The sequence below is a fragment of the Doryrhamphus excisus genome, chromosome 9 (genome assembly GCF_030265055.1).
Source record: "Doryrhamphus excisus isolate RoL2022-K1 chromosome 9, RoL_Dexc_1.0, whole genome shotgun sequence".
Classification (NCBI taxonomy): domain Eukaryota; kingdom Metazoa; phylum Chordata; class Actinopteri; order Syngnathiformes; family Syngnathidae; genus Doryrhamphus; species Doryrhamphus excisus.
In genome coordinates, this window is record NC_080474.1 from 5,927,416 (window position 1) to 5,951,585 (window position 24,170).

Consider the following 24,170-nt stretch of genomic DNA (forward strand, 5'->3'; position numbering starts at 1 on the left):
GGTCTGTGAAGAATAGATAATGGTTCTTTTGGAGGATCCTTTAATCATTCCTTTTTATGTTTGTGTGGGTGGTTTATTTCTTCAAACACACACAAAAACTCTTTATGTCCTTTCTTCCTCCTATGAAGAACTGTGTTAATATTTTTGGGTGTTGGGAATGGATTAATTGTATTTGCGTTATTTCTTATGAGAAAAATGTATTTGGTTTCATGTTTAGGTTTTGGTGTGGCCTTTTGGAATGAATTTATGACAAAAACAGGTTCCACTGGATTTGGTTTCATATTTTTGTCCAGCAATTTACTGCAAATTTTACCGTTTTCAAATAAATTGCTGAAAAAAGTAACAAAAACTGCAAAGTAAGTGGAAAACTGAGGTTAGAAATGATAAATACCCACCATTAATCCAGGAGTTGTATCATCTATCAGCCCAGTTTTTTTTTTTTCTATTTCCAGATAATCCCTTCCTGTTAACCTTTTAGGGCCTCTTCATGGCTGCTGATGGATCGTGTGCCTAATAGCACCATCTGGCATACTGTAATGAGCTAGAAATGAGCATTAGATAGTCCAGTGACCAGCACCTAAATAAAAAAAAAACCTGAGCCTCAACTTTTTTGCTGCAAAAAAATATTGAAAAAATTATTTATTAAAATTATTCATATAATATATTTTTATCCGCATTTTTTTTGCACAAGCGGTTGAGCAATTGTGAAATATAAATGGTGTTCAGCGATGAAAGAGCGAACATGTTTCTTCAAATCACAAACACGATCGGTCCAAAAACTACTAAAATATAAATGTGAACATGACCCCCCCCCCACTAACTTTAAGGTACCAGATACCACCCAGAAGTGCATCCAATTCTACACAAGTTCCCAAGCCTTACTTACTTAACCAATTAAAGCCAGAGAACGCCCAACCGCATTATTCGTAAAAATAAAAATAATTATTCGTGTTGTTCTGAACACTGTAACACATAAAAACATACACTTTTCCCTGAGTTGTCTTGAACGCAGCGTAATCGTAGGATTGGACAGTAGCGGTTTGGGGGGGGAGGGGCTTGACAATAGCTGCATTCAGAGCCCTACCGCATGGCTACAATGAGTTTGTGTTTGTCTGGTTTGTCTGGATTCTTTTTTTTCCCCATGGTCATATTGAAACGCTGACAATCCAGCACAGTGCCGGAATACTTTAAGCCCTGAGTGACTTGGGAGGGGGTCGCAATCATCTGCACGTTGCTCAAAAAAATGGTGGGGTTCAATCTTGGGCACAAAAACTCAGCTCCGTTCTTATCCATTATTAAACAGTGGTGATTTAGTGTCTTTCCATGTAAAAAGACACAGCCCATCAATCTGGTTAGAGGTCTGCAGACATCTTTGGTTTATCAATCACAACCATAGTGCTCCAGACATTTCAGGGGCAATAAAACATTATTTATCTTCATTACCCATAAGCAACCTTATTATAATTCAGTTCACATACATGTGCTAATACAATCTGGAATTTGTCTACCAGGTTGCAAGAGAAAGACTGGACTGTGTGTGCAAGATGAAAAGTAAAGGCAAAAGTAGAGGCATCGCTCTCACCACTGATGGCTGTGAGCTGTAAAAAAGGAAAAATTCACAATTCTCTATGGTTTTATGCAACAACACAGAAGGCTTCAACATTAGTAACAATCCATGTTCTGACACTTATCCTGTTCACTGTTATGGCGGATCCATGAAGCAGATAAAGCTCTCCACATCATATCTAAAAAAAAAAAAAAACTAATTCATTCACTTTAAATTTCATAACTAAGACAGATGGACCTGATGTAGAAAATATACAGCTAATATACTCCTAATAGTGTAAGGTACTGACTTGCGTACTGTATTTTCTGGACTATAAGTCGCTCTGGAGTATAAGTTGCACAAGGCCAAAAATGCATAATTCAGTCTCTGGAGTATGGGTCGCATTTTTTGCGTGTAATTAATTTTACATACTACTTCATACTACTACATTACGTCCTCTTGGAAGGCAAGTTCTAACAATAAAAGAATAGAGAACAGGCTGAATAGGTGTAAGATATGCTAACACAATGGTTATTCAGCTACATAAAAAATAAACATGAACAGAAAAGGTGTCCAGTGTTTATGTAACATAAACAGTTTTTTTTCATTTATAAGTCGCTCTGGAGTATAAGTTGCAGGAACAGCCAACCTATGAAAAAAGTGCGACTTATAGTCCGGAAAATACGGTATATGGACCACAAAACTGAATCTGTGACTGAGGCCCTGTCCACACAAGGATATTCTTGGGAAGGTTTTTTTGTTTTTTTTTTTGGCATGTTGAGAAAAACTTGCATCCAGACTGGAACGGATCACTTGAACCTACGTATGTGTGGCGCTGTAAACAGACATGAAGAGAGATAGAAGAAGAAACAACGCATGTGGATAAATGTGTCATCTTCCGAGAGTTATGATGAAGTGGAATTATGTATACGATTCATTTTATAGAATAAGACAACAAAATATCAAGAGAACATTGACTGGGGTGAGTCATGTCCATCGGAAATATTCTGATATTATGTTGGCATGTCGTTAAAGCTCAATTTTCCCACTCTGGAAGTAGTTTTCAAAAAATACAATTTCAGGTCAGCCAGAATGGTGTTTCTGTGTGGACGAACGGCTGAAATGATTAAACCCGAGTACGCTTCCATGTGGATAGCCACTGAGATTCTAGTGTCTGTATAATCACATCAATTCATGAGATCCACCACTGGTGTTGGATGGCAAGTGTAACCCGATTCGTCTGCTGCTTAGTGAGGTTTATTGGCACAGCTTTCCCGGCTGGCGTCCATGACACTCACTGGGCCACAGCACCAGTGGTCCTCTCCAGGGTTCACATATTGTGTAGCGCTAGTCGTCACTTGCTGTCCAGTGCTACTAAATTCAACTAAAGTGGTGTTTGTCTTTTTTTTTTTTTTTTTTTTTACACTATACACCACTTCGTGATAATTCTTTTTGCCATCTTAAAACAGCAACGACTTTTCAAACACAAATTTCCTTACAATTTCATATCGGCTATGCAATTACAATAGCAGTGGTTCAGTGGTGGAGTAAACCAATTAAACAATAATTACTGCTGTAAAAAATACAGTAACAGCAACAACAATGTTAAAGTGACACTTTCAACAGCGCAGTCAATGTTTTTTTTTTATATTCCTGTGTGTAAAACATAATATAAATGCACTAGGAGGTAGGCTAATACAGTAGTGACGAGCAGAAAGTGTAAAACAATTTATACCCTTTTAATTTTTTTTTTCAAAATTCAGGAAGAAACCAACTGCTCATTCATTCAGAGGGGGACACTTGTTGCAGGGATGGATAAGTAGCTACTGGACAATATGGAAAGCAGCAGAAGATCCACTTGTTCTCACCTGATTTGCTTGGTTTTTCCCGGTGTCCGACGAGGAAGTAGACGGGGAGGTGGCGGTAGACTTGTCCGTGTTGTGGATGTTGTGTATCTGTGCTGCCGTTGTACGGCTTCTTAATGCGCCATTCTTTGCAAATGACTTACGTTTTGTCGAGCTTTTCCGCCGTTCTTTGAGAATCCGCAGTGTTTCCAAACGTACCATTTTAACGTTGAGGGTGGGTTAAATATGCGAACGTCCATGCTGTTTTACTAGTAGTTGTATGTGCCTCGCGGCTTCCGTCCGTATTCAATACACAACATGAAATAATGATGGTGCATTCGTTGCACCTGGGGAACAGCATGTGGGGTGAAGTTGAACATCAATAAAACGGCGCTTGCATTGGACTTTACCGATTCCCACAAACGCATCGCGATGAATCTATAGTTCACCCGTCAATTGCGTCCATACCCAGTGAAGGACTCAATGTAGTCGCATCGCGCGCATGCGCATCGTTGTATCGTTTAATATCGATTATTTTTCACACCCTTAATACAAATCCAAGAAATAATTGTTTTATTTCTATCAACAAAACTGTATATAAAGTGTGCCTGAAAATGAGCAGATGACTATATAGGGTAGGAAGACAAACACTGTTAATATACCCACTCTGGGGGGTACTAAGGGTTATTTTGGAATCCATTGTGGGACATGGGGAATTGTATAATATACTAAGCGCATGCATGATTGTATGTGAACACATGCCCGCACGGGTTCACCCAAAGTTCATACATGGAACAGTGTAGACGCCATAACACAACCCTTGGTGCTCCACACGTTGTTTCGATGTATAACTTTAAATGTACCATATGTGTATTATTCATCATGGTACACAACTATTTTGTTAAATAGACATAAAATGAAGTATTATTCAGCAAGTTCCTGTCCCTTGTGATTCTCTCTGGAAGGTAATATTTTTTGGCAAATCTAATTGCATCAAAACACGTTGTTGAAAACCAGAAATGGCAATTTTCCCTTTGGGAATGTGGGATGTTTGGGTAGGAGGATAAATTCTGAATAAGACCCTGAGTTAGATAATTAAGGCAGTGATTCCCAACCACTGTGCCTTGAGAGATCGAGTGTGCTGCGAAAAAATTATCCAATTGTACTTAATTGGTCCACAAAACTATACCACAAATAATGTATATTTGTTCTGGTACCGGTACCAGAAGACGGAAGGTACATACACAACAAAAATAGAAAATGCTTTTGTTTCTGCCCCCATATTTCACGAGCTGCACCCAGATGGAAAACTTTCTCACAAAATGCCCATTTCTCTCAAATACTGTTCACAAATATACTTAAATATAGTATGTATGCCGAGCTCATTAGGCATTATTACTGCAGGTGTGCCTTGGGGTGGCCACAATAAAAGGCCATTCCAAAACGTGCAGTTTTGTCACACCACAGTTGTAGAATGTTCATTTCTCTACTGGCCACCAAATTTTTTGAGCCCTGGTCTCTGCTTAATGGCTTCCGGTCGCAGGTGAGTGATCATCGTGGGGGGGGGGGGGGGGGGGGGGGTGCTGGTCAATGCATTAAAACTTCTTAAAGGCTGACGGGGTCCGTGCCTGGTTGAGAACTTTCTAAGTATGGGTTTAAACATGTCCTGGAGTCCCTATAATCACATTTACACTCCTATTATTCTTTGTTTACCTTACATTGCACAGGATCACTTTAGGGACAAAAGATAGGGCTGCAACTAGCATAGCAAGCCACCGATCAAAGTAGTTAGCCTCTCCAATTTATTATACATTTAAGAAAGTGTTTCAAAATGAGTGGGGAAGAAGCCAAAAACTTACCACTTCCACACATAATGAGCCATCTTCATGTCCGAGATAGTCTTGAGACAAGCCACCCGCACAGCTGCAGAAACAATTGGTTTGCATAATGAAAGATCAGTAAAACTGTACATTTAGGAGTATCCTTTTATTGTGGCTTGCCTAAGATATGCCTGTGCAATAACCCTGCTGTCTAATCAGCATTTGGATATGCCACACCTGTGAGGTGGATGGAGCTAGACAGACGTGTGAAGAATATTTGAGAGCAATAGGGCTTTTGTATACATAGGAACATGGAGCAAAAACAGAGTGTAATTGTCACAATTTTCAATGTAAAATATGTGCCTTGGCTCAATAAAGGTTGAGAAACAGAGTTGAGGGCAATGTGCTGTTTAGTTTGCTATGATCTTTGCAGCAATGCCATGGCATTAATGCTGCATCCTTGCATCACTAGTGTTAATGTGAATGCTCATTTCTGAGCAAATACATAATAAAAATAGCAGCAGCATTCATGTCACCTTTCACTGTTGCAGATTAATTAAAAGAATAATCTGACAGCCAGCATGAGGAAAGTACAATATGTAAGATAACATTGCTCTGCGAGTTCAAGGGCATCACTTGAGGTTTCATTACAAAGACTTCCTTGCTTCTTATCATTGCACGCTCTCCTGCAGCACAGCCTGGACAAGGAAAGCAATTTTTGCAGCACAAAGCAATCAATAGTAGTTAAGTGCATCCTAATAACACAAAGCATCTGAAAACATTCATGCCCCCAGCCATGTGTTGTTGAATAGAACATACACAAGAAACGATACTCTCTCTCAAACACATACATCTTATTGACATAAACAGTTCTTTATTTTCCACGATTTTTGTATGCATTTTTATTCACTTCAAGGTGAAGCTAATCTAGCAATTCTGTCTCGGCATTGACAGGAGTTCCAGGGTTCAAATCTGTGCCTGGGAATCTCTGTGTGGGTCACAATTTCCCTTATTTTCTTCAAAAGATCCCTTATTTTCAAATGTAGATGTTGACAGGTATGCCTGGCTAATTTTAGTGGCGTTTAAAATGATATATGATCCCAGTTGGGAAGTACAATAAGTATCTTTTTTAAAATCTGCATTGTCGTGTTTGTCGATTGTTGAACCCAACCACGCCTATTCGTCAGGAGTCGAGGGTCGTCTCTAGCTCCCCCAATCCACCAACCGACCCCCTCAAGCAGTTACATGCTAGTTGTTACCAACTAACAATGACTGGATATTGGATCTTACCGGATGCATTATGGAGAATCTGACTTGAAAATGTGCTCTGTTCACATAAAAGCTGCCAGAGCCCAGCAGCAGTCACTGTGAGGTTGGTCAATAGATGCCCAGAAAACAAAAATGTTTTCCCACCCAATTTTTTTTTTTTTTTTTTTTTAAAGAAACTCACAACTCTGAACATCAGTCGCTGAATACCACTGGACACCGGGCAAATTGACATACATGAGTGCTTTTAATTGTATTATCTGTCATGCCCCCGCTTAAGGGACAGATTTTTTTTCACACACCCCCAATTTGAAATACTCGATAAAATGATATGAAAACAGAAAAATGGAGAGCATACATGCAAATTGCAAAATGAGTCAAATCGCATGTTGAGTACTATAAATGCATACATGTTGGTTGGCAGGGCTGCACTAATATAAAAGTCTCATGTTCACGTTCACCCAAGTGACCCCCCCCCCCCCCCCCCTCCACTATGTGAGAAGCACTGCCATACGTTGACTTCCAAAAGTGACAGGAGAAATTCAAAATATCTTGTGAAAATGGTGGGAAATTCTCATATCCGATTGTTCACAAGATTAAAAGAGTGGCATGAAAATAGCAAAATTCATCATATGGCACTTCCACGGGAAGAAGTGTGCAACATTTTAGATGCACAGTATAGTGTACATACGTCTCAAAGGTTGCAAATAGCAGGACGGGGACCCTTTAAGAATGGAACTTGCGTTCACTGGATAATTCTGTACATCTGTAGGAGACCCAAACTTTAAAAAAAATATTTTGATATTGTAATGCATGTTTGCTTACAAAATACATGACTTCCATTCTTTTTTCCAAACATTTGTGTTTCATGATAACCATTTTTTATATCAGCATCCCAACATAATTAGCACAAATTTAAAAAGTAGATGATAAAAAAAAATACTATCCTGATTGAATGTCTGGCACGGGTAGAAGCTGGAAGGCTGCGATACAGTCGATGATCCAGGTGGAGGGAGCGGACCACACCTTGCCCCTTCGCACCAAAGAGGGCTTGTGATGACTATGGGGGTCAAAGATGATGTACTGGGTACAGAGGGCCTGGTCCGATCCTGGCAGAGCGTGGTAGGCGGCTGCACTGAGGGTTTGAGTCACATCGCTGTCCGGTTTTGGCTGCCGACTCAACAGCTGACCGCCTCCCTCGCGGAGCAGCTTGGCCAGCTCATCCTTCCCAGGAGATTTAAAGGAGCCCAAGAGGAAAAAGAAACACCCATCGAAGAGTGGCGGGAGCTTAGAGGAGATGATGAGAAAGAAGCCATCTCTTCATTTGTGGGAACGCAATCGTCAGGCATTATTTTCACACTATTATGTGCTTATTATTTAACATGCACATGCATTAGGTGTAGCATGGAAAGGGTTACAGTTTTGTTTCCAACCAATTAAGATTCATGTCGGCCATCAACGCTTATCTTTCCTCAACACAATGTGTGTGTGTGTGTGTGTGTGTGTGTGTGTGTGTGTGTGTGTGCGGGCCTGCTTTACCAAGCTGCATCTGTTGATGCGACTGCGCTGCGGGCCTTCTCCTGCTTCATGCTCATTTTCTGGCATCCGCTTGCCCGCCTGCAGACATGCCTCCACCCCTGGCATCAAGGAGAAATCAAAGCTACAACTAATTATATTGACTTGAAAGGGTGCGACAGGGCTACAGGAAATACAGGGATGACAAAGCTAATGTTGTTTATGAGACGGAAAACGTATTGGCAAATGGCACTGACTTGGCAGAAATGTGCCCGCAGCTTGATCAAGTTAATGATGCGGCCCTTGTTTTAAGTGTCTCACGCTTCCGCAGATTTTGGGCATTGTCTTTTCTGTCTCTTGAGAGTCAAATTAGTACTGTGTGACAGCCAGGCGTTGTGATTTTCAGGCCACAAATAGTTCTTTTGTTATGTAACAAAAGAGGAGACATCTTCAAACACAAAGTTAAGGGAGAAACCCCAACATATTCTAACGAACGGTCAATGTCGAAAAAGTCTTTGTGGATACAGCACTACCAGGGGAAAATCTGTTTTTGAGAACAGTGAGAGGTGCAATTTTATAAAATGAGACAAATCAATACAACCTGGAAATGTGACTTTTGATATGTACGTATGTCTGACTGGTCATGCTGAAATGTCAATATAGGAAACAACATATACAAGGGGAGGGGTCAGAGACATTGGAGGGCAGACTTATATGCCTAGACACCCAGGTTTATTTGAATTAGGTGATGAGCATATGGAGGACTTGTTTTGCAGACAAGAGGCCTCTAGCCAAGAGTGGATAATAATACCAGGTCTGTGTGAAATTAATGTGTTCTAATGTTAGTAAAATCAAATGGAATAATATACACAAGACATTTCAGAAGTGCAAAAAATATTTTCCCAAACAAGCACAGTACTCAATTACTCCACCATTACTAAATTTGGAATTTTGTTTTACGATGCAGCACAATAATCCCAGATGGGAAATAGGCGTTCTACTCTGCTGTGTTTTGTTGCATGCCGCAAACTTGAATGCATGCATGCCAGGAGAAATATCAGACTGACGTGTCGCGCAAGCGGTGACTGCGCCCCGGAGCAGAGTTGAGGGTGCTCGGTGCAGACATCGTATTTCTGTCTGCAGCTGTGTTTATTCAAACCACATCTAAATACTAGGACTGTCAAATATTCTTTTTCTTTTGGCTTTTCCCTTCAGGGGTCGCCACAGCAAATCAACTGCCTCCATCCAACCCTGTCTTCTGCATCTGTCTCTCTCACACCAACTACCCTCATGTCCTCCTTTACTATATCCATAAACCTCCTCTTTGGTCTTCCTCTACGCCGCATCCTTCTACCAATATATTCACTGTCTCTCCCCTGGACATGTCCGAACCATCTCAATCTATCTGACTTTATCTGCAAGGCCTCTAACATGTAATGTCCCTCTGATGTACTCGTTCCTGATCCTATCCATCCTGGTCACTCCCAATGAGAACCTCAGTATCCTCCTCTCTGCTACCTCCAGTTCTGCTTCCTGTCTTTTCTTCAGTGCAGGGCTCGACAATAACGATGTACCGATGGCCCGGGGCAAGTTAAAACAAAATTCGGGCAAGTAAATCCAATCAGTGATATTCCCGTCGGGCAAGTGCACTTTAGCATGCCATACTGCCAAGAGGTTTTTTTTAAAGCGGTTCTTGTTGGGTGTTGGTAAAACACGGACTGCGTAATTCCGGTGGTAATTTGCAAAGCAATCCTTGCAATGGACCAATCAGAATCGTTTATTTAGACCGCGGTCCGTAATCCGCGGTCCGCGTTTTACCCACACCCGTTGTTCGCGATCAACCAATCAGCGATCGTTTGACTACGAAAACATCCATCATGGCGCCGCTGCCAACACCGTCTAATTCTGAAGGAAACAGCAAAAAGTGATGAACCAGTGCCTCCTAAACAAGTATTTTATTAGCGGCAGCAAATCAAATGATGGCACAGGTGAGTGAATCACATTTCTGTGACAATTTGAAGTGGTCACAATGAAACACCACCGATTAGATCCAATACCAAATGCTGATTTTGCACAAGCTACAAAATCTAGCGCTTCCATTTCTCTGTGGATTTTTCTCACCTTTGCTTCACAAATTATTGTTTGACCATTGAGCTTTTTTTCTGGATTAAAACACTTTACTAGTACACAAATGTGTCTATTCAATAGTGTTTCATTGTGGTGCACAACTTATAAATATCACTGCTTACTACGACTACGATGTGTAAGGTATTATTTATTATATTATTTTATTTATTTGAGATTATCATGTGATGCCACAAAAAATTACATGATATCATTATGGCAGTCTTTTCATTTTACATGGGGCAAGTTCGGGCAAGTAGTTCTCACCTTAAGGATTCCCTATGGGCAAGTCATTTTGGTTTTTAATGTAGAGCCCTGTCAGTGGTACTGTCTCTAGACCAAACAACATGGCTGGTCTCACCACAGTTTTGTATACCTTTCCTTTCATTTTAGCTGAAACGCCTGACACTTTTACTACTCCGTTTTGCTGCGGCTAATCTTCATATCCTCTCCTCTCCAGGGCCAACCTCCACTCTTCTGGCATGTCTTCTCTCACCTGTTCCCTACTCTCACTACAAATCACAACGTCATCTGCAAACATCATAGTCCATGGAGATTCTTGTCTAACCTCATCTGTCAGCCTGTCCATCACCATAGCAAACAAGAAGGGGCTCAGAGCTGATCCCTGATGCAGTCCCACCTCCACCTTGAACTCTTCTGTCACACCTACAGCACATCTTACCACTGTCCTCATACACCACTTGAACATACTTGTCACTCCAGACTCCAGGTTCCTCTCTCGGCACCCTGTCATAGGCTTTCTCCAGATCTACAAAGACACAATGCAGCTCCCTCTGACCTTCAAATCAAATCCATCCATTTTCAAACTAACTTATCACGATTCATCACCATTTGCAACTATGTGTGAAAATGTATTTGTGTACTGTTTTTTTATGAACAAAAAGACAAGAATTTGTATGTATTAAGAGCAACAAATTAACCGAAAATGTAAATCATGCTATAACATAGCACACGTCTCTTTCATTGTAACAGAACATTTAATTCACACTCACACCATGTAATTTTTTAAGCCGAAAGCACAGTTTTGAGGCTAGTTTTTCTATATGTAAGTATAGCACATTGTGATTCCTTAATAAGAGTTACACCAGTGAGTGACAAGAATATCCACTTATTGTTTTTGTCTGGGCATCTCTGTGTGGACCAGAATTTGTTGAATCATATACCCATAATAATCATGTTGTGTGATGTTTGGAGTGTTTGGAGTGAATGCAGCTCGCTGTAGTCAACAATGAGGAAAAAGTGTCACTCCAAGGAGGACGAGAGACATGTTTGTGAGTTGAAGAAACATATATGGAATATACTCTCAGGTCAAAATAAAGTTCTAAGAGTGTCAGACTCTGTGGGGAACCTACGTGCACCCATCTGTCATCTGCCGATAACAGAGGGGGGGGTAGCTTGACAAGGTGTTTATGAGTTATTACCTTAACGTGATTAATAAAATAAATTACTTACCACTGTTCACACACTACTTTTGACAGCCCCATTATATAGAAGCCACTCTTATGGAAAAATGTGATAATATATTACAACCTCTTCCAATGCGATATATACAGTAGACCATCTGAGCTCATCCCCAAAGCACATATCACATCACACAGAGCAGAAGAACCAGTGTACGGCTTACTGTCTTACGTGCCCCCTTTTGACCATTGCTTTTATTTACCGTGACCCTGACAAGAGACTTGAGCAGACGGGAGACACGCCGAGGTTAATTGCTCCTGATGATGCCACCTAGCGCTACAGAGATATTAGCATATTAAACTAAATTATTATCAGGACTGAATGCATCAACACAAACCACAACCATTGCCTCTGTCGGTGAACACAGTGAACAGTAATGGAATAAACAAATGGAAGCATGATCAGAGAATGCCTGGAGTAAAGGATTTAAGGATTATGACTACGTGGAATATTACTTTTTGATTAAACAATAATGCAAAGTTAATGAATGTTTGCCCTGGTGTAGAACATTACAACATTTTGTCATTATGCCGTTATTTTATTTCAACAATGGGAAGCGGCATTTTGGACACCCCTTCTTTTATAGACCTTAGTCAGGGTTGAGCATGTGAGGTGACCACAACTCTTGTTGACTATTTAGCTTGTTAGCTTCCTTCGTATCGACAGAACGATGGTAAATAAGGAGAGAAGGGGAGAGCTATTGAAGATGAAACTAATTGATGAGCTACCACGGTCATTGCAAATGTTGTTCTGGAATATTGCGGTCCTGTCCACAAGGGAGCGCTGCTGAGCTTTTTTGGAAGGTTGTAAATGGCTGCGTATACACGGGAAAGGATCATTGAGCGAAAACAATACTATATACAAGGCACACAAGCGTGTGGCGCTGTGAACAGACCGCATAAGGACCCACGTGATGCACCAACCCATGGAAGAAGAAAGAACGGAGTCGCATAAGTACACTGTCTTCCACTTTCTAAGGCTCGTCTCGACTTATCTGCGAGTCATTATGGAGTATCAGACAACAAAATATCAATAGAATGTCCACTGGGGTGAGTTGTGTCTGTCAAATTATTCTGATATTATGTTGGCTTGTTGTCAAAGCCCACTATGCCCACTTCTGGTCACGTTGCGCCGGCGAGTGACGGTGGGTCGATTTTTGTGTAAGATGTCTACATGAAAAAAAAACCCACTCTTTAAGCCGTTTTCTTTAACAGTTTTCTTAACAGGGAACAAGTCGACCAATCACAGCCTTAACGGTCCACTTTGTTGCAACTCTAAAAATGTTTGGAGGCGTGGGCTATGCAACAAAATGCACACATGGAGACCAGCCAACAGTCAACAGTTCATGCGCCACCTATGCGCTATCCACTCAAATTTTTTTGCTTTCACTCTCAAAAATTACATGAAAAGATCAATCTATTGCCAGTGCGGAGCTGTACTGAGAATGTTGTCAGTGCAGATTAATAACATAAGGACTGGAGGCAGGGTGAACAGCTTGTCTAGCCAAAAACTGCAATTATGACTTGGAAAGTACAAAGCTGTGTTATGTTACTGCATCATATGTGTGAGCCAACACATATGGTTTGTTTGAGAAAGGAGCATCGGAGGAAAAAAAAAAAAACACACACAAATGTGTGCCCATAAGCATCATCAAACTATCTGCTCAGTTTAAGCAGTCATGGTACGGTAGATGACTTCATTCTATAATTTCGTATATATTGAGATTTATGATTATGGATCATACGTACAACTGAAGCTTGCTTGTGGTGACTGCGTGTTGCTATGGAATGGAAAAAAGAAAACCTATTTGACAGCAGTGGCGTATAAAGACAGGTGGCAATGACAGCTCAACTGCCTGATACACGTGAAGAGAGAGAAACAGAGTGTGTCACAGTGGCTGTCATGGGAGAGACGAGCTGTGTCGGCTTCTCGGCCTGTGGGGATGAAAGGGAGATACCAGCACCACCCCTCCCCCCCCTTTCCCGACCAGCGCACTATTGTATAGTTACACAAGCGCACATACGTTGACATACACATTTCAGCTGAAATGAATGGGCTGGCCTTTCTACGCTAAACAGATATTCATGAAAAGTCACTGATGGACACAAAGTAGCAGTCAAGGATGATGCTACTAGAAAACTCCATGTTAAAAACACCTTGCTTTTTTACTTGGTATAATGAGCTGACTCGTATGAGTATGAGCTCCTAAAAAAAGTTAAATGAAGCATGTTATCAATCTTATTTTATAAATTATTAGCAGTAGTGCAATGACAAACAAGCCTTTTGGATCAGCACGCCAATACACATAGCAGAGCTTGCTATACGGTATATATAAAGCTTGCTAAATTGTATTACAATATATCAAAAGTTTTTCATGCACTGCCAGACAGCCAGTAGGAATGTCAAACTATGACAATGACGGACTGAATGACAGCTGACATAAAATAGAGGCCTCTGATAGGTTGTACCCTATTATAAAGTGTTTGCATCATGAAGGCCTTTTGAAGGACAAAATATGCCAAACATGCAGTCTGAGCTTTCTGGTGGGAAGTAGATTGCGAGCAATTCTGCATGAACACTTTCCCCCACACATAATTTGGTTTTGCCTCTTGAATATTCATGATGTTAATTTATTCTTTCCGCCTGTGCAACTCATATACGTATAACATAAAAACAGCCTACTTCCAGAGTGTAGGTATTTAGACTTAAATTGACGTTCCTATTTACTAGGATATTGGTATTAGAGCGGATTCCTACCTCTTTGGAGTTTTGCATAAAATTATTGATGGTAACGTAAATAGAAAGTGGTTTGATGGTGCTGCATACATGTTTTGCAAGTACAATACAGTCATGCAGAAAATAATATTTGCTGCATTTTATCAACGATACTCAAACTGATCATATTTTACTCACAGCTGTATTTGACAATCCAGCGGCCGGCAAGAAGTCCGAGGAGTGTGGAGTGCGTGGTCGGCATTGGTCCTTCTGGCACCACAACATGGCTTACTGGAAGACGGCAACAGAGTGGCAAAATGTCAATACACACCAACGCCAGCGGCTTCAGTGCTGTTTAATTTCCAAGACAAGACCTCCAAAAAGGTTTCAAGTGGAGTAATTTCAATCCATTCCAGAAGCGTTACTATGCAACAGTGGAAGCAGCTGTACTGAATACATAACACTACAAGTGTGGTTTAATTACTCTTTGCTCTAACGAGAGATGGTGCTTGACAACAGAGTAGTACTTACTGGCACAAAACAGGCAGGTCTTTATAAGCATTCTTTTCACATTCCTTAAATCCACAGGATTTAAAAATCCTAATCCTAATCATAATTGATTAATACCTTCAGGGTCAATAGTGAACAAGTCATAGGAAATAATCTGAATGCATAAGAAACTACAAGCAACAAAAATATAATGCAACACTTTTATGGAGTTAAAATAAAACATCTTTTACTGACTCCCAACAATTTGCAAATACAAAACCATATATCAAAAACAAGTGGTTAGCACGCACGAGCTTTGTGTCATCTAGGAGACCAGCGTTCGATTCCACCCCACATTCCAAAAACATGCATCCTAGGGTAATTGGCCACTCCAAATTGTTCATAGGTATGAATGTGAGTGTGAATGGTTGTTTGTCTATATGTGCCCTGTGATTGGTTGGCGACCAGTCCAGGGTGTACTGTCTCTGGCCCGAAGACAGCTGTGATAGGCTCCAGCACACCCACGACCCTTGTGAGGATAAGCAGTAGAAAATGAATCAATCTCAATAATGAATTCATTTTGTTTAGCAAATAAGAAACGTACCTATCAAACAATAGATCTGGCTTCAGAAAGAAATACAGCATGTTATACACATACAAAAGAACATATTTCTTCAATTACAAACAAATAATCCTTCAACTAAAAAAAAAACACAGGAAGTAGGGCTAGGTGATATATCGATATTATTAAAATATTGATATTTATTTTAAGCACTATATGAAAAACAAACATATCATTCATATCGATAGACTGGATTTGTGCTGTAAGTTGATGCGTATGACTCACGCCTGTGTGTATGTCAGCACCCTTCGTGTATAAAGGAGGAGAAAGAAGGGGAGGGGCAGAAGTCCCCATAAGCATGAAGGAAGTGACAAGTTCCAGTGTTGCCATATTTGGTGACATTCAAAACCCCCATTCGAAGAAATACGTTCCTTTGTGTGTGTATAACATGTTTCAGAAACAAATACAACAGGATATATTTATTTGAAAGGTACGTTTAGGAATTATGTTTTGTATTTGCAAACCAAACTGACTGGGTTTGTGAATCGTTGACCGTGAGTGAAGCACGTTTTGTACCCCTTGCGGTACTTTTGTATGTTCATAGCCCAAGGTCTGGAAGCAGGTTGTATCGGGAAACCTTTCTGCACATGAATGAATGTGGAGACAAGTGTGAACCAATGAGCAAAAAGGGTGAATGTGTCAGGAATGGAATATTAAAATACATTTCATTTGAAACTAGCCTTAAAGGGAAAGGCACTACCTGAGGAAGTAAAGGTGTCTGTTACACTCCCATCCAACAGGCGGCCCAGCCTGGTCAATTGACGCTGTGCTGTTTGTGACAGCTGACTGGACAGAAACAAGATTCCGCCTTGATTCACACAATTACTCACCTAAGAGAGAACATAAAGGTAGTTAAGAATTGACATTACACGATAAAACCATGAAAAGAAAATGACTTATTACAGAAAGACTGGCTAGGCTGGTCAGAGATGTGTTAGCATCTTCAGAGGCTTCCTGGAAGACCGCCAACATCTCCCGACTCATGGCACAGTCCGCAGGTCGCTTCCCATGGAGATTACTGTGAAGAACATCATTCCAAACTGAATTCATTATCCTTGTATGTGTCTCATTTTAAAATTCACCACAACTAAGTCAATCGGTTGACCATTAGGTGCATGACTAACACCAAAACCCACTTAAAAAAAAAGACAGGGTTTCACCTTGACAAAAGACAATAAAAGTGAAAAAATGCAGAAGAGGCCGATTGCCTGTCTGCTTGTCTTTTAAAAAGTAGACGTCAGCAAAGAAAACACCTTACAATTAATAGGTCCACTGGTCCATAAAATGTTTCATTTGTATTCCTAGCACCAGCTTTACAAAACCACAAAAAAGAGTGTGTGCCTGACACACTCTTATGGACACAAACTGGTTTATGGAGCCGCACATGAGAGGAGTTGCGGAAAAAAGCAGAGGAAAGTTGACACAAACCCCCTATTACAAGCCAATGATCAAGCATACAAGAAGTAGGAAGGAAGGAGCAGTTCTAGTGGATAACCATTGTAACCGGTACTCATTTAATATTTAGTATAAGCTCAGCACAACTGTCCCTTTTGATAGTAAACGAAGTGTATCTTTAACTCTTCTGTTATGGTATCAACAGATGAGTTGTATCAACCCAAGTACAACTCAAAAGTGGGTCATGCACTTATCAGTGAGTATCGGATGAAATCGGCCTGCATTTAAAATCTCCCATATTGGCAACCTTGTGTATTTTTTGTTAACATCTTAAAAAGACGTTGCCATGGTGGCGCAGAACCGGGAAAGTTTAAACTCGCCGTGCATTTGAAACAGCGTTGCACGAGAAACTCTAACAGGACGACAAGAAGTCATTTGTTATAACAGAAAAGATGAACAGCTCCTGTCGGTGGTGAGCAATGCCGGGTTAAAACGGGTAATTGAGCACTTTGAACTCATTGTGGATAAAACCCAGGTGCCCACGAGTAAAGGGGTCCATTTTCCTCACCTACAATATCAATTGTTGAAACCTTTTCTAACATTCCACACTATAAAATAAGTAATGAAAGTACATATGATCCATGCCAATATGGGATTGATATTGGTATCGGTATGTATATTCAAGGCTGCAATATTGGCATCGACTCGGAAGTGAAAAGGTGGTACCAGACACCTCAACTATAAGCGTATCAAAATAACGCTTAAACACTAACAAACATGTAACCTATACCCACATCTACAATCTGCAAGGCATGCTGGGTAACCTCACAGTCAAGCAGTCAAGGCATGAAAACTGCCACGTGACCGACCACACACTGAAAAATAATCACAGTGGTATGAATTTGTGATTAATAAGATGCAACCAAATATGTTATTAAATGTGTTGTTTTGTGTTGACCTACTAAGTTAATTGAAGAAAAGCTGCATTTGTATATTTGTCTATTTGAATGGCAATATCTGAAGGGTTGAGCAACTGGACTCGAATAATTTTCATCAAGATCATCCAGGACCCAGTCAAGTTGCTGCTCCTCATATAAACCACATACAGTACAGAGAACCTTTATAAGTCAATGGTCATTCTTCTTCTGTGCTTTAAAAGAACTCTTCCTTTAAAATGGCTACATATAAGCGCAGTGTACAACTGCAGTAACATGTTTACAAAACCAAAGCTGCATGCCAAGGTTCCCATTAGAGATTGCATTGGCAGATGACTTGAGTTCCTCTTGTGTGTGTGTGTGTGTGTGTGTGTGTTTGTGTGCGTGCGTGCATGCAGCAAGAGGCGGTGGAAAGGGCACCGATGGCATTCATTGAGAGACCCATTTGTGACCCATTCCATTGCAAACCAGTGTCAAGGTGAAGAAGAGAAAATGTGAGACCAAGAAATGATGTCCCATCAAAGCAATGAGACAAAATGTCTGCCACATGTCAAAGGATGACAGGTGCACATTGATCGTACTGTTAGGGGGTGCACTGGTGATTGACAGCCCCTCTGATCATACTGATTAACCAGCATTCTCTCCCTCATTATAGCCTCCAAGGGCCAGAAATACTGACTCAGCATCAACTCATTGATCAAAAACTAATCAGCATTTTTCTTACATCATACAGCGTGCTCATTAATGGAAGCCATAAACTTAGCATGAAAAGCAGAGTAAAAAGTCAGCCTCACATGTGTTGTGCAGTGAATTACCTTATCCCCCCACCCCCACCCCCAAAGTGTTCCAAACAAAAATTCAGGCCATCTAAAAATGGTGTTTCTCAGAGTGTGATAACATTATATGGTAGCAGCAGACTGCCAGTATAAAACGCACAGAAAAATGAACTTACAGCACATTCTGCGAGGCTCCGAAATGCAGCAGCAATTTGACGATGGCTATGTGGCCATTCCGCACAGCATCATGTAATGGAGAGTCATTTTCGTAGCCAGGAATGTTCACGAGTGCTCCCCGTGAAACTAACACCTCCACCACCGCCAGATGACCAAGGTTACATGCTTCGTGCTGAGATGGGAAGAGAAATATTTCAAGGTGTATAATGTGTTACTTGGGAGTCTTGAATGAATGCAGCATTTGTCTTAAAAGCATGTGGGCAAATGCTGGTCACTTGTAGCAATGAGTACAATACTTGCAGTATATATATGATGAAATGAATGAATGAAATACTGTCATTGTGATGTGAAGGAATGTTCGTGGGTGGAAGTGCCTAGTGTTTACTTTTTTTTTTTTTTTTCGCCTGCCAGAGACTGGAGCAGTGCAGGTATTGTTTTTTTATCGTTATACACAGTGCTACCTTGGCATGCTGTAAGAGTGTCCCAACTAACCAGTGTTTTTTTTTTGTATTGCTTTTTACATTTTTACATCTCTGTGTCAGTGTGAAAGGTCTCACTTGCTCACATTTTGTATTTGATGAATGTTTGTGGGCGAGTTTAAGAGTTAATATGCTAATAAGGGAAAATAGTAATACAAAAATATGCTTGCTGACTGTATTGTTTTAAATAATGGCCCATAGTTCCAAAATTGATATCCTTTTACATTAGTTGTAGTTGCACATCGAAACGTTTATCACAAAGAGATTTCCCCTACTTATTATAGATAAAAACGTATTTCCTTCTGTGATTAAATGTGAGTTAACTATGGACAAATGTGATTAATCATGATCAAATATTTAATCGATTGACAGCTTTAATATATACACACATACTAGTATATATTTACAATTTTAGTTTGTTGTGACAGTATTGTTCTCACTTAAGTATTTTTAACTATCACCATATAACCTTATCTGAAGGAAGATAACAGTTGATAAGCCTGCAGAGACACACACACACACGTAAACACTCTGGAACAGAGCTACATGGTAGAAGCATGTCAAATCTGACAGGAACAAGTCTTCCCTGATATTCACATGTCAATCAGAAAGAAACACTGTCATCTCCATTCCAAGATTCTGAAATGTCAGCAAAATGTCAAAATGTACATTCAGTTTTGAGATGAGTACCGGTGTATTGACAGCAAATAACAGCGTGAAGGCTGACTTCTATAAAGCGTACAGCACAGTAAGCACCCCGATGGATGAGTACCGGTGTATTGACAGCAAATAACAGCGTGAAGGCTGACTTCTATAAAGCGTACAGCACAGTAAGCACCCCGATGGATGGCACCTCTGTCAAGCACTGGTAAAAGAGACAGCTAAGAATTGAACAAATGGAGGCTCCGGAACAGCCATCACTTGAACAGATGGTCTCTTTCTAAGTGTGCTGGGTGAAGCAAGACTGAGGATAAAGTCACAACCTCCAGTATGCTCATTCTGATGTGGTTGAACTACCCGTCCGTATACACTGCCTTTGTGAAATGGACAAGATGTAAAAGCATACACTGTAATATAATAACTAATATAACAGTTACAGAGCTGGACTGAACTGTCCACTAACATACTGGTGCCTTGCTACCAACTCAGGTGTATGAGTGTATTGGCCTTACCAGAGGTGTCCATCCTGCATTATCCTTCAAGTTGGGGTCTGCTCCCAGATCCAGTAGTTCCTTAACGGCCTCTACATCCCCCTGGACCGGGAAAAAAAATTAACAAACCAGCCCTATCCAGAGAGTAATTCAAACAATGTGTACCAAAAGTATGATGTTTTTCTTTCAATACTTAGTCTAGGATATCATGGAAATCCTGACCAGGATTATTGTGAGATCATTACAAACCAGTGCCGAGAATGTGACCTGTTGTACTATAATTCAAGATTATGTAAATTATACATCCCTCACTGTCTTTCCACTTTTTAATAATGCATCAGACAGTTCATGATGCAATATTACTAGTGTCAGCAAAACTCCTTAGATGTTTTCTCCTCCTTTGTGCATGCCCATTCTGAAACAGAATCTGTAAATTATTGCAGAATCTGTTTCACAACCACAGCATGTGTCTTTTGATACGGCTGTTTACCAAAGGAAAAGCTACGCTCATCATCGGTTAGCAAACATAATTACCCAAGCAGTAATAATCCAATGGAATACTTTTGCCCATTTGCTTAGTTAAATCCAGGTTAGCACTTTTGACAACAAATTTAGTGAATGCATTTTCATTGAGGATTAAAATACAACAACTTATTATTTAAAAAAAAATAGTGAGTAAAACTGTAGTAGTTGTCTTTGTCTTTTGGAGCTTTTAGGCACTGACTTGGAGTCTGCACGAAAGGAAGCAACATGTGCAACAACGCTACCAGTGCAATGTGAGCAACCCCCCCAAAAAAAAGATACCTTTATAGCAGCTAAATGTAGTGGGGTCTCTCCTTTGCGGTTCTTCTTCATGACTGCTGGGCTCCCCACAGACACACGAGAAGGGGGTGATTTCCCGCCTACAATGCCTGGGAGAGTGGGACTCTCTCCTTCATCCTCTCGAAAAGTCTTTTTACACTTCCGGCTGGGAGAAGGAGATTTAAGAATAGCTGGAGACGAGCGACACAATGATTTTCGACAACCACCTGGTGAGGCTATTCGCCTTTTCGGTGTGGTCTCCAGGGTAACGGCTTCTCCCTCCAGTCTTGGCCGTTTTGAGGACTGCTTTGGAGAAGATCTGCCGGCCTGTTTTTGAGGATCGTCTGTGGGGATGGAGTCGGGGGCAGGCAGTGTGTCCGTTTCATGTGAACAGAACTGAGTTTGGTTCTTGGGAAGGGCGATGGTACCTTCGGAGAGTCTTTCCTGTATGGCGTCACTGCCAGGGTCAGGGCTGAGGAAGGAAACCCTTTTGTTGGACCTCCCTTCAACTTGTGCACAAGTGGGCTCTGAATCCACCAAGGCATCTTCATCCTCTGTAATCCCCCACTGCTTGTTTATGGCATCGAGCTGGTTCTTCTTCACCATCTGTCTCGTCTGTTTCCTTGTGGCTCTTTCCATTGTTGCCTTCCTGCAGGCAATCCTTTTCTTATTTGCACTCTTCTTCTTCTTCTTGCTAGTAGAGTTGACTTTTGGAGATAAGGAGCTAGACTCTTGAGAGGATGAGGTGAAGTTAAAAACTGTCAGGTCAGTGACTTCAGCGATTGCAGGGCCAGGCTGCACGGCAGCCGTTTCCTCCAACGACTTGTTGGCAGGTGTGACGTCTTCTGCAGGTTTCTCCACCATGCAACGGACTTTACGACTGCGAGGACTGAACCAGATCTTGAAGTTCTTCTTGTGTTTTAAGACGTTGCCCTCATTTTGTGGCCGTAGGACAACCTCAGAGGACTCTGCACAACGAAAAAATAATATATTGTATGAAATCTATAAATACCCCTTCACCTTAATGTCTTATTTCAAATGTCAGTCAGAGACTCTCTTGGTTTTAAAAGGTCAGTCCATTTTAACCAGGTGTAACTTTATTTTTAAGCTTCGGACATATTCACCAAAGTCACATTTGATCACTTTTCAAGAACTCCATACTCCATTACAAGAATGTTAAGCATCTGTTGGATGCCTTGCAAACCTAAAATATGTTCAAAATGTTTTAATTATGCCAAATGCTTAGGAGTAGTACTGGCAAAAACAGATTTTTGTCATTTGTGAGTGAAATTAGAGTAAATATTGACCGCATGATCTGGTCTCCCATGATTAATTGCATTGCATATTTTCAATCGAGGGATGCTGCAGGGGAGCCAAGACAAACACTCCAATGACACGTTTGTGTCATAACGGAAATGTTTTAGTCAACCACCATGACGATGGAACAAAAGCTAATAAATAATATTGACTTGAGGGAATTTGTTTCACAGCTGGCAAATATTTACCTTGTTGTACACTGGGGTTTAACATGGACTCCAAGCCACTGAAGACCTGGATGACATTGCTGAGCTGCCTGTTGATTTGGATGTCCTTTACCCAGGCGGGACTTTGACAAACCACACAGCCATCTCCTGCCTGTGCGCCTGCACAAGACCTATGAAAGACACATACCTTCAGTAAAACTGTTCTGTCTTCTGGACTTTGGAGCGGACGCCCCGGGTTCGAATTCCACTATTAAGCATCATCGGTTCAGGAAGGGCATCCAGAATTTAAAAGGGCTGAAGCCAAATCAGTGGCTCAAAAAGATCCGCTGTGGCGACTCCGTAACCAGGAAAAAGCCGGAAGAAACAAACAGCTGTGCTGCCAATACAAACACTCAGGCAAAGTTACCTCTATTACAAAGCACATAAACACGCTTTATTGAGGGTGTCCCTGAACGCATCTCGTGTTCTTGTAATGAGAAGGACCTGATGAAGGAACTTTGTGGTTCAGGTCAGAATTAAGTTATAAACCAGTGTCAGGCTCTTTGTGACTGCGTGAGGACGCTCCACTGCGTGTGTGTGACGTCAAACCCGAGGCGTGTTTGCCCCAGTGCGCATGCGTTAAGTACACAAAAAAATGTACCGTGATTAATAAGTTACTGCTGTAAACGTTATTTTTGACAGGCCTAATTTTCACACATTGATATACATACATATATATTAATTGTGTTCACTAAGTACCATTTATCCATTCTATCAGTGTAAGTATTTAAAGCTAGTGAATACATTGTATTCTACTGTTCACCCTATCATGGCGGACTTTCAGTTGCATTTCATACAGATGTCCCTCAAAAACATTGTTGCAATAAGTGTTATCAAAAATGTATAACATTAGTGGACACTTTACCTGCATAGCATATGCTCACACGTTCCGAGGCAAACTGGTTCCTTCATCAAGTGTGAGCTGGATGAAAGGAAAACACGAGTGGTCGTTAGCTGATTGTTCCATGCTTGTCTTTCAATTGACACGGTTAAAGAGTCGTCACAAAATGTCACATCACACATGTCAGTTACAAACAGGATCCCCCGTCATTGTTAATGACGTGTTTCGTTGAGGCTGTGTTGTTGACACCACGGTTCGGGAATAAACACAAGGCATGAACTACTTACCATTTTGAGCAAAGTAGCAGTCGTCGAAAGTTGACAACCGCCTCTTTCGTGTTCTTCCATGCGTTTTGTTGCGTCACGACACACGTATCCATTTTTTTTTCGAAATGTGTAGCGTTTGAGAGTTTGGCAGCGAAACCCGCGAGCGGATCACTTCCTGGTTGCTCGCATCTCCCGCCAGTTTGCTGGCGGTCACATGGTATGGTTACCACGGCGACGTTGATGACGTGGCTTTGTTTATCTCTCCCACCAGCAGGCTAAAACTAAATTACACAAACGTAAAAGTAATAAACTACAGCATATACATTATTTTAAAGCTTAAAAGGGTTTAATATGTATATATGAAACCCTTTAGCACAATTTAATGAGGTGGTAGAAAAAAAAA

General features: G+C 40.9%; 1 protein-coding gene across 4 annotated transcripts; it reads right to left on the minus strand.

The window, feature by feature from the left end:
- Window positions 1–6,062: 6,062 nt before the first annotated feature.
- On the minus strand, window positions 6,063–23,981 carry bard1 (BRCA1 associated RING domain 1). Of its 4 annotated transcripts, XM_058082736.1 has the most exons (11): window positions 23,789–23,981; window positions 23,526–23,582; window positions 22,643–22,791; window positions 21,141–22,105; window positions 20,358–20,438; window positions 18,706–18,878; window positions 16,327–16,441; window positions 16,124–16,253; window positions 14,511–14,603; window positions 8,016–8,113; window positions 6,063–7,763 (listed from the first exon to the last, which is right to left on the minus strand). In XM_058082736.1, the coding sequence occupies exons 1-11, from the start codon at window positions 23,878–23,880 to the stop codon at window positions 7,419–7,421; spliced, it is 2,298 nt and encodes a 765-aa protein (XP_057938719.1). In that variant the 5' UTR covers window positions 23,881–23,981; the 3' UTR covers window positions 6,063–7,418. The 4 variants fall into 4 exon arrangements, with proteins under 4 accessions (XP_057938719.1, XP_057938718.1, XP_057938720.1 ...); XM_058082735.1 differs by lacking the exon at window positions 23,789–23,981 and having other exon boundaries at window positions 23,526–23,697; XM_058082737.1 differs by lacking the exons at window positions 23,526–23,582; window positions 23,789–23,981 and adding an exon at window positions 23,028–23,177.
- Window positions 23,982–24,170: the final 189 nt, after the last annotated feature.

Bases quoted from the DNA above. Each gene is read 5' to 3' on its own strand.
- bard1 (XM_058082735.1), bottom strand. From the start codon at position 23,683: ATGTGTGATGTGACATTTTGTGACGACTCTTTAACCGTGTCAATTGAA. The intron at 20,439-21,140 runs GTATCTTTTTTT...TTCCCGGTCCAG, and splicing joins TACATTTAGCTGCTATAAAG to GGGGATGTAGAGGCCGTTAA. The intron at 14,604-16,123 runs GTAGTGCCTTTC...GCCGTCTTCCAG, and splicing joins AGACACCTTTACTTCCTCAG to TAAGCCATGTTGTGGTGCCA.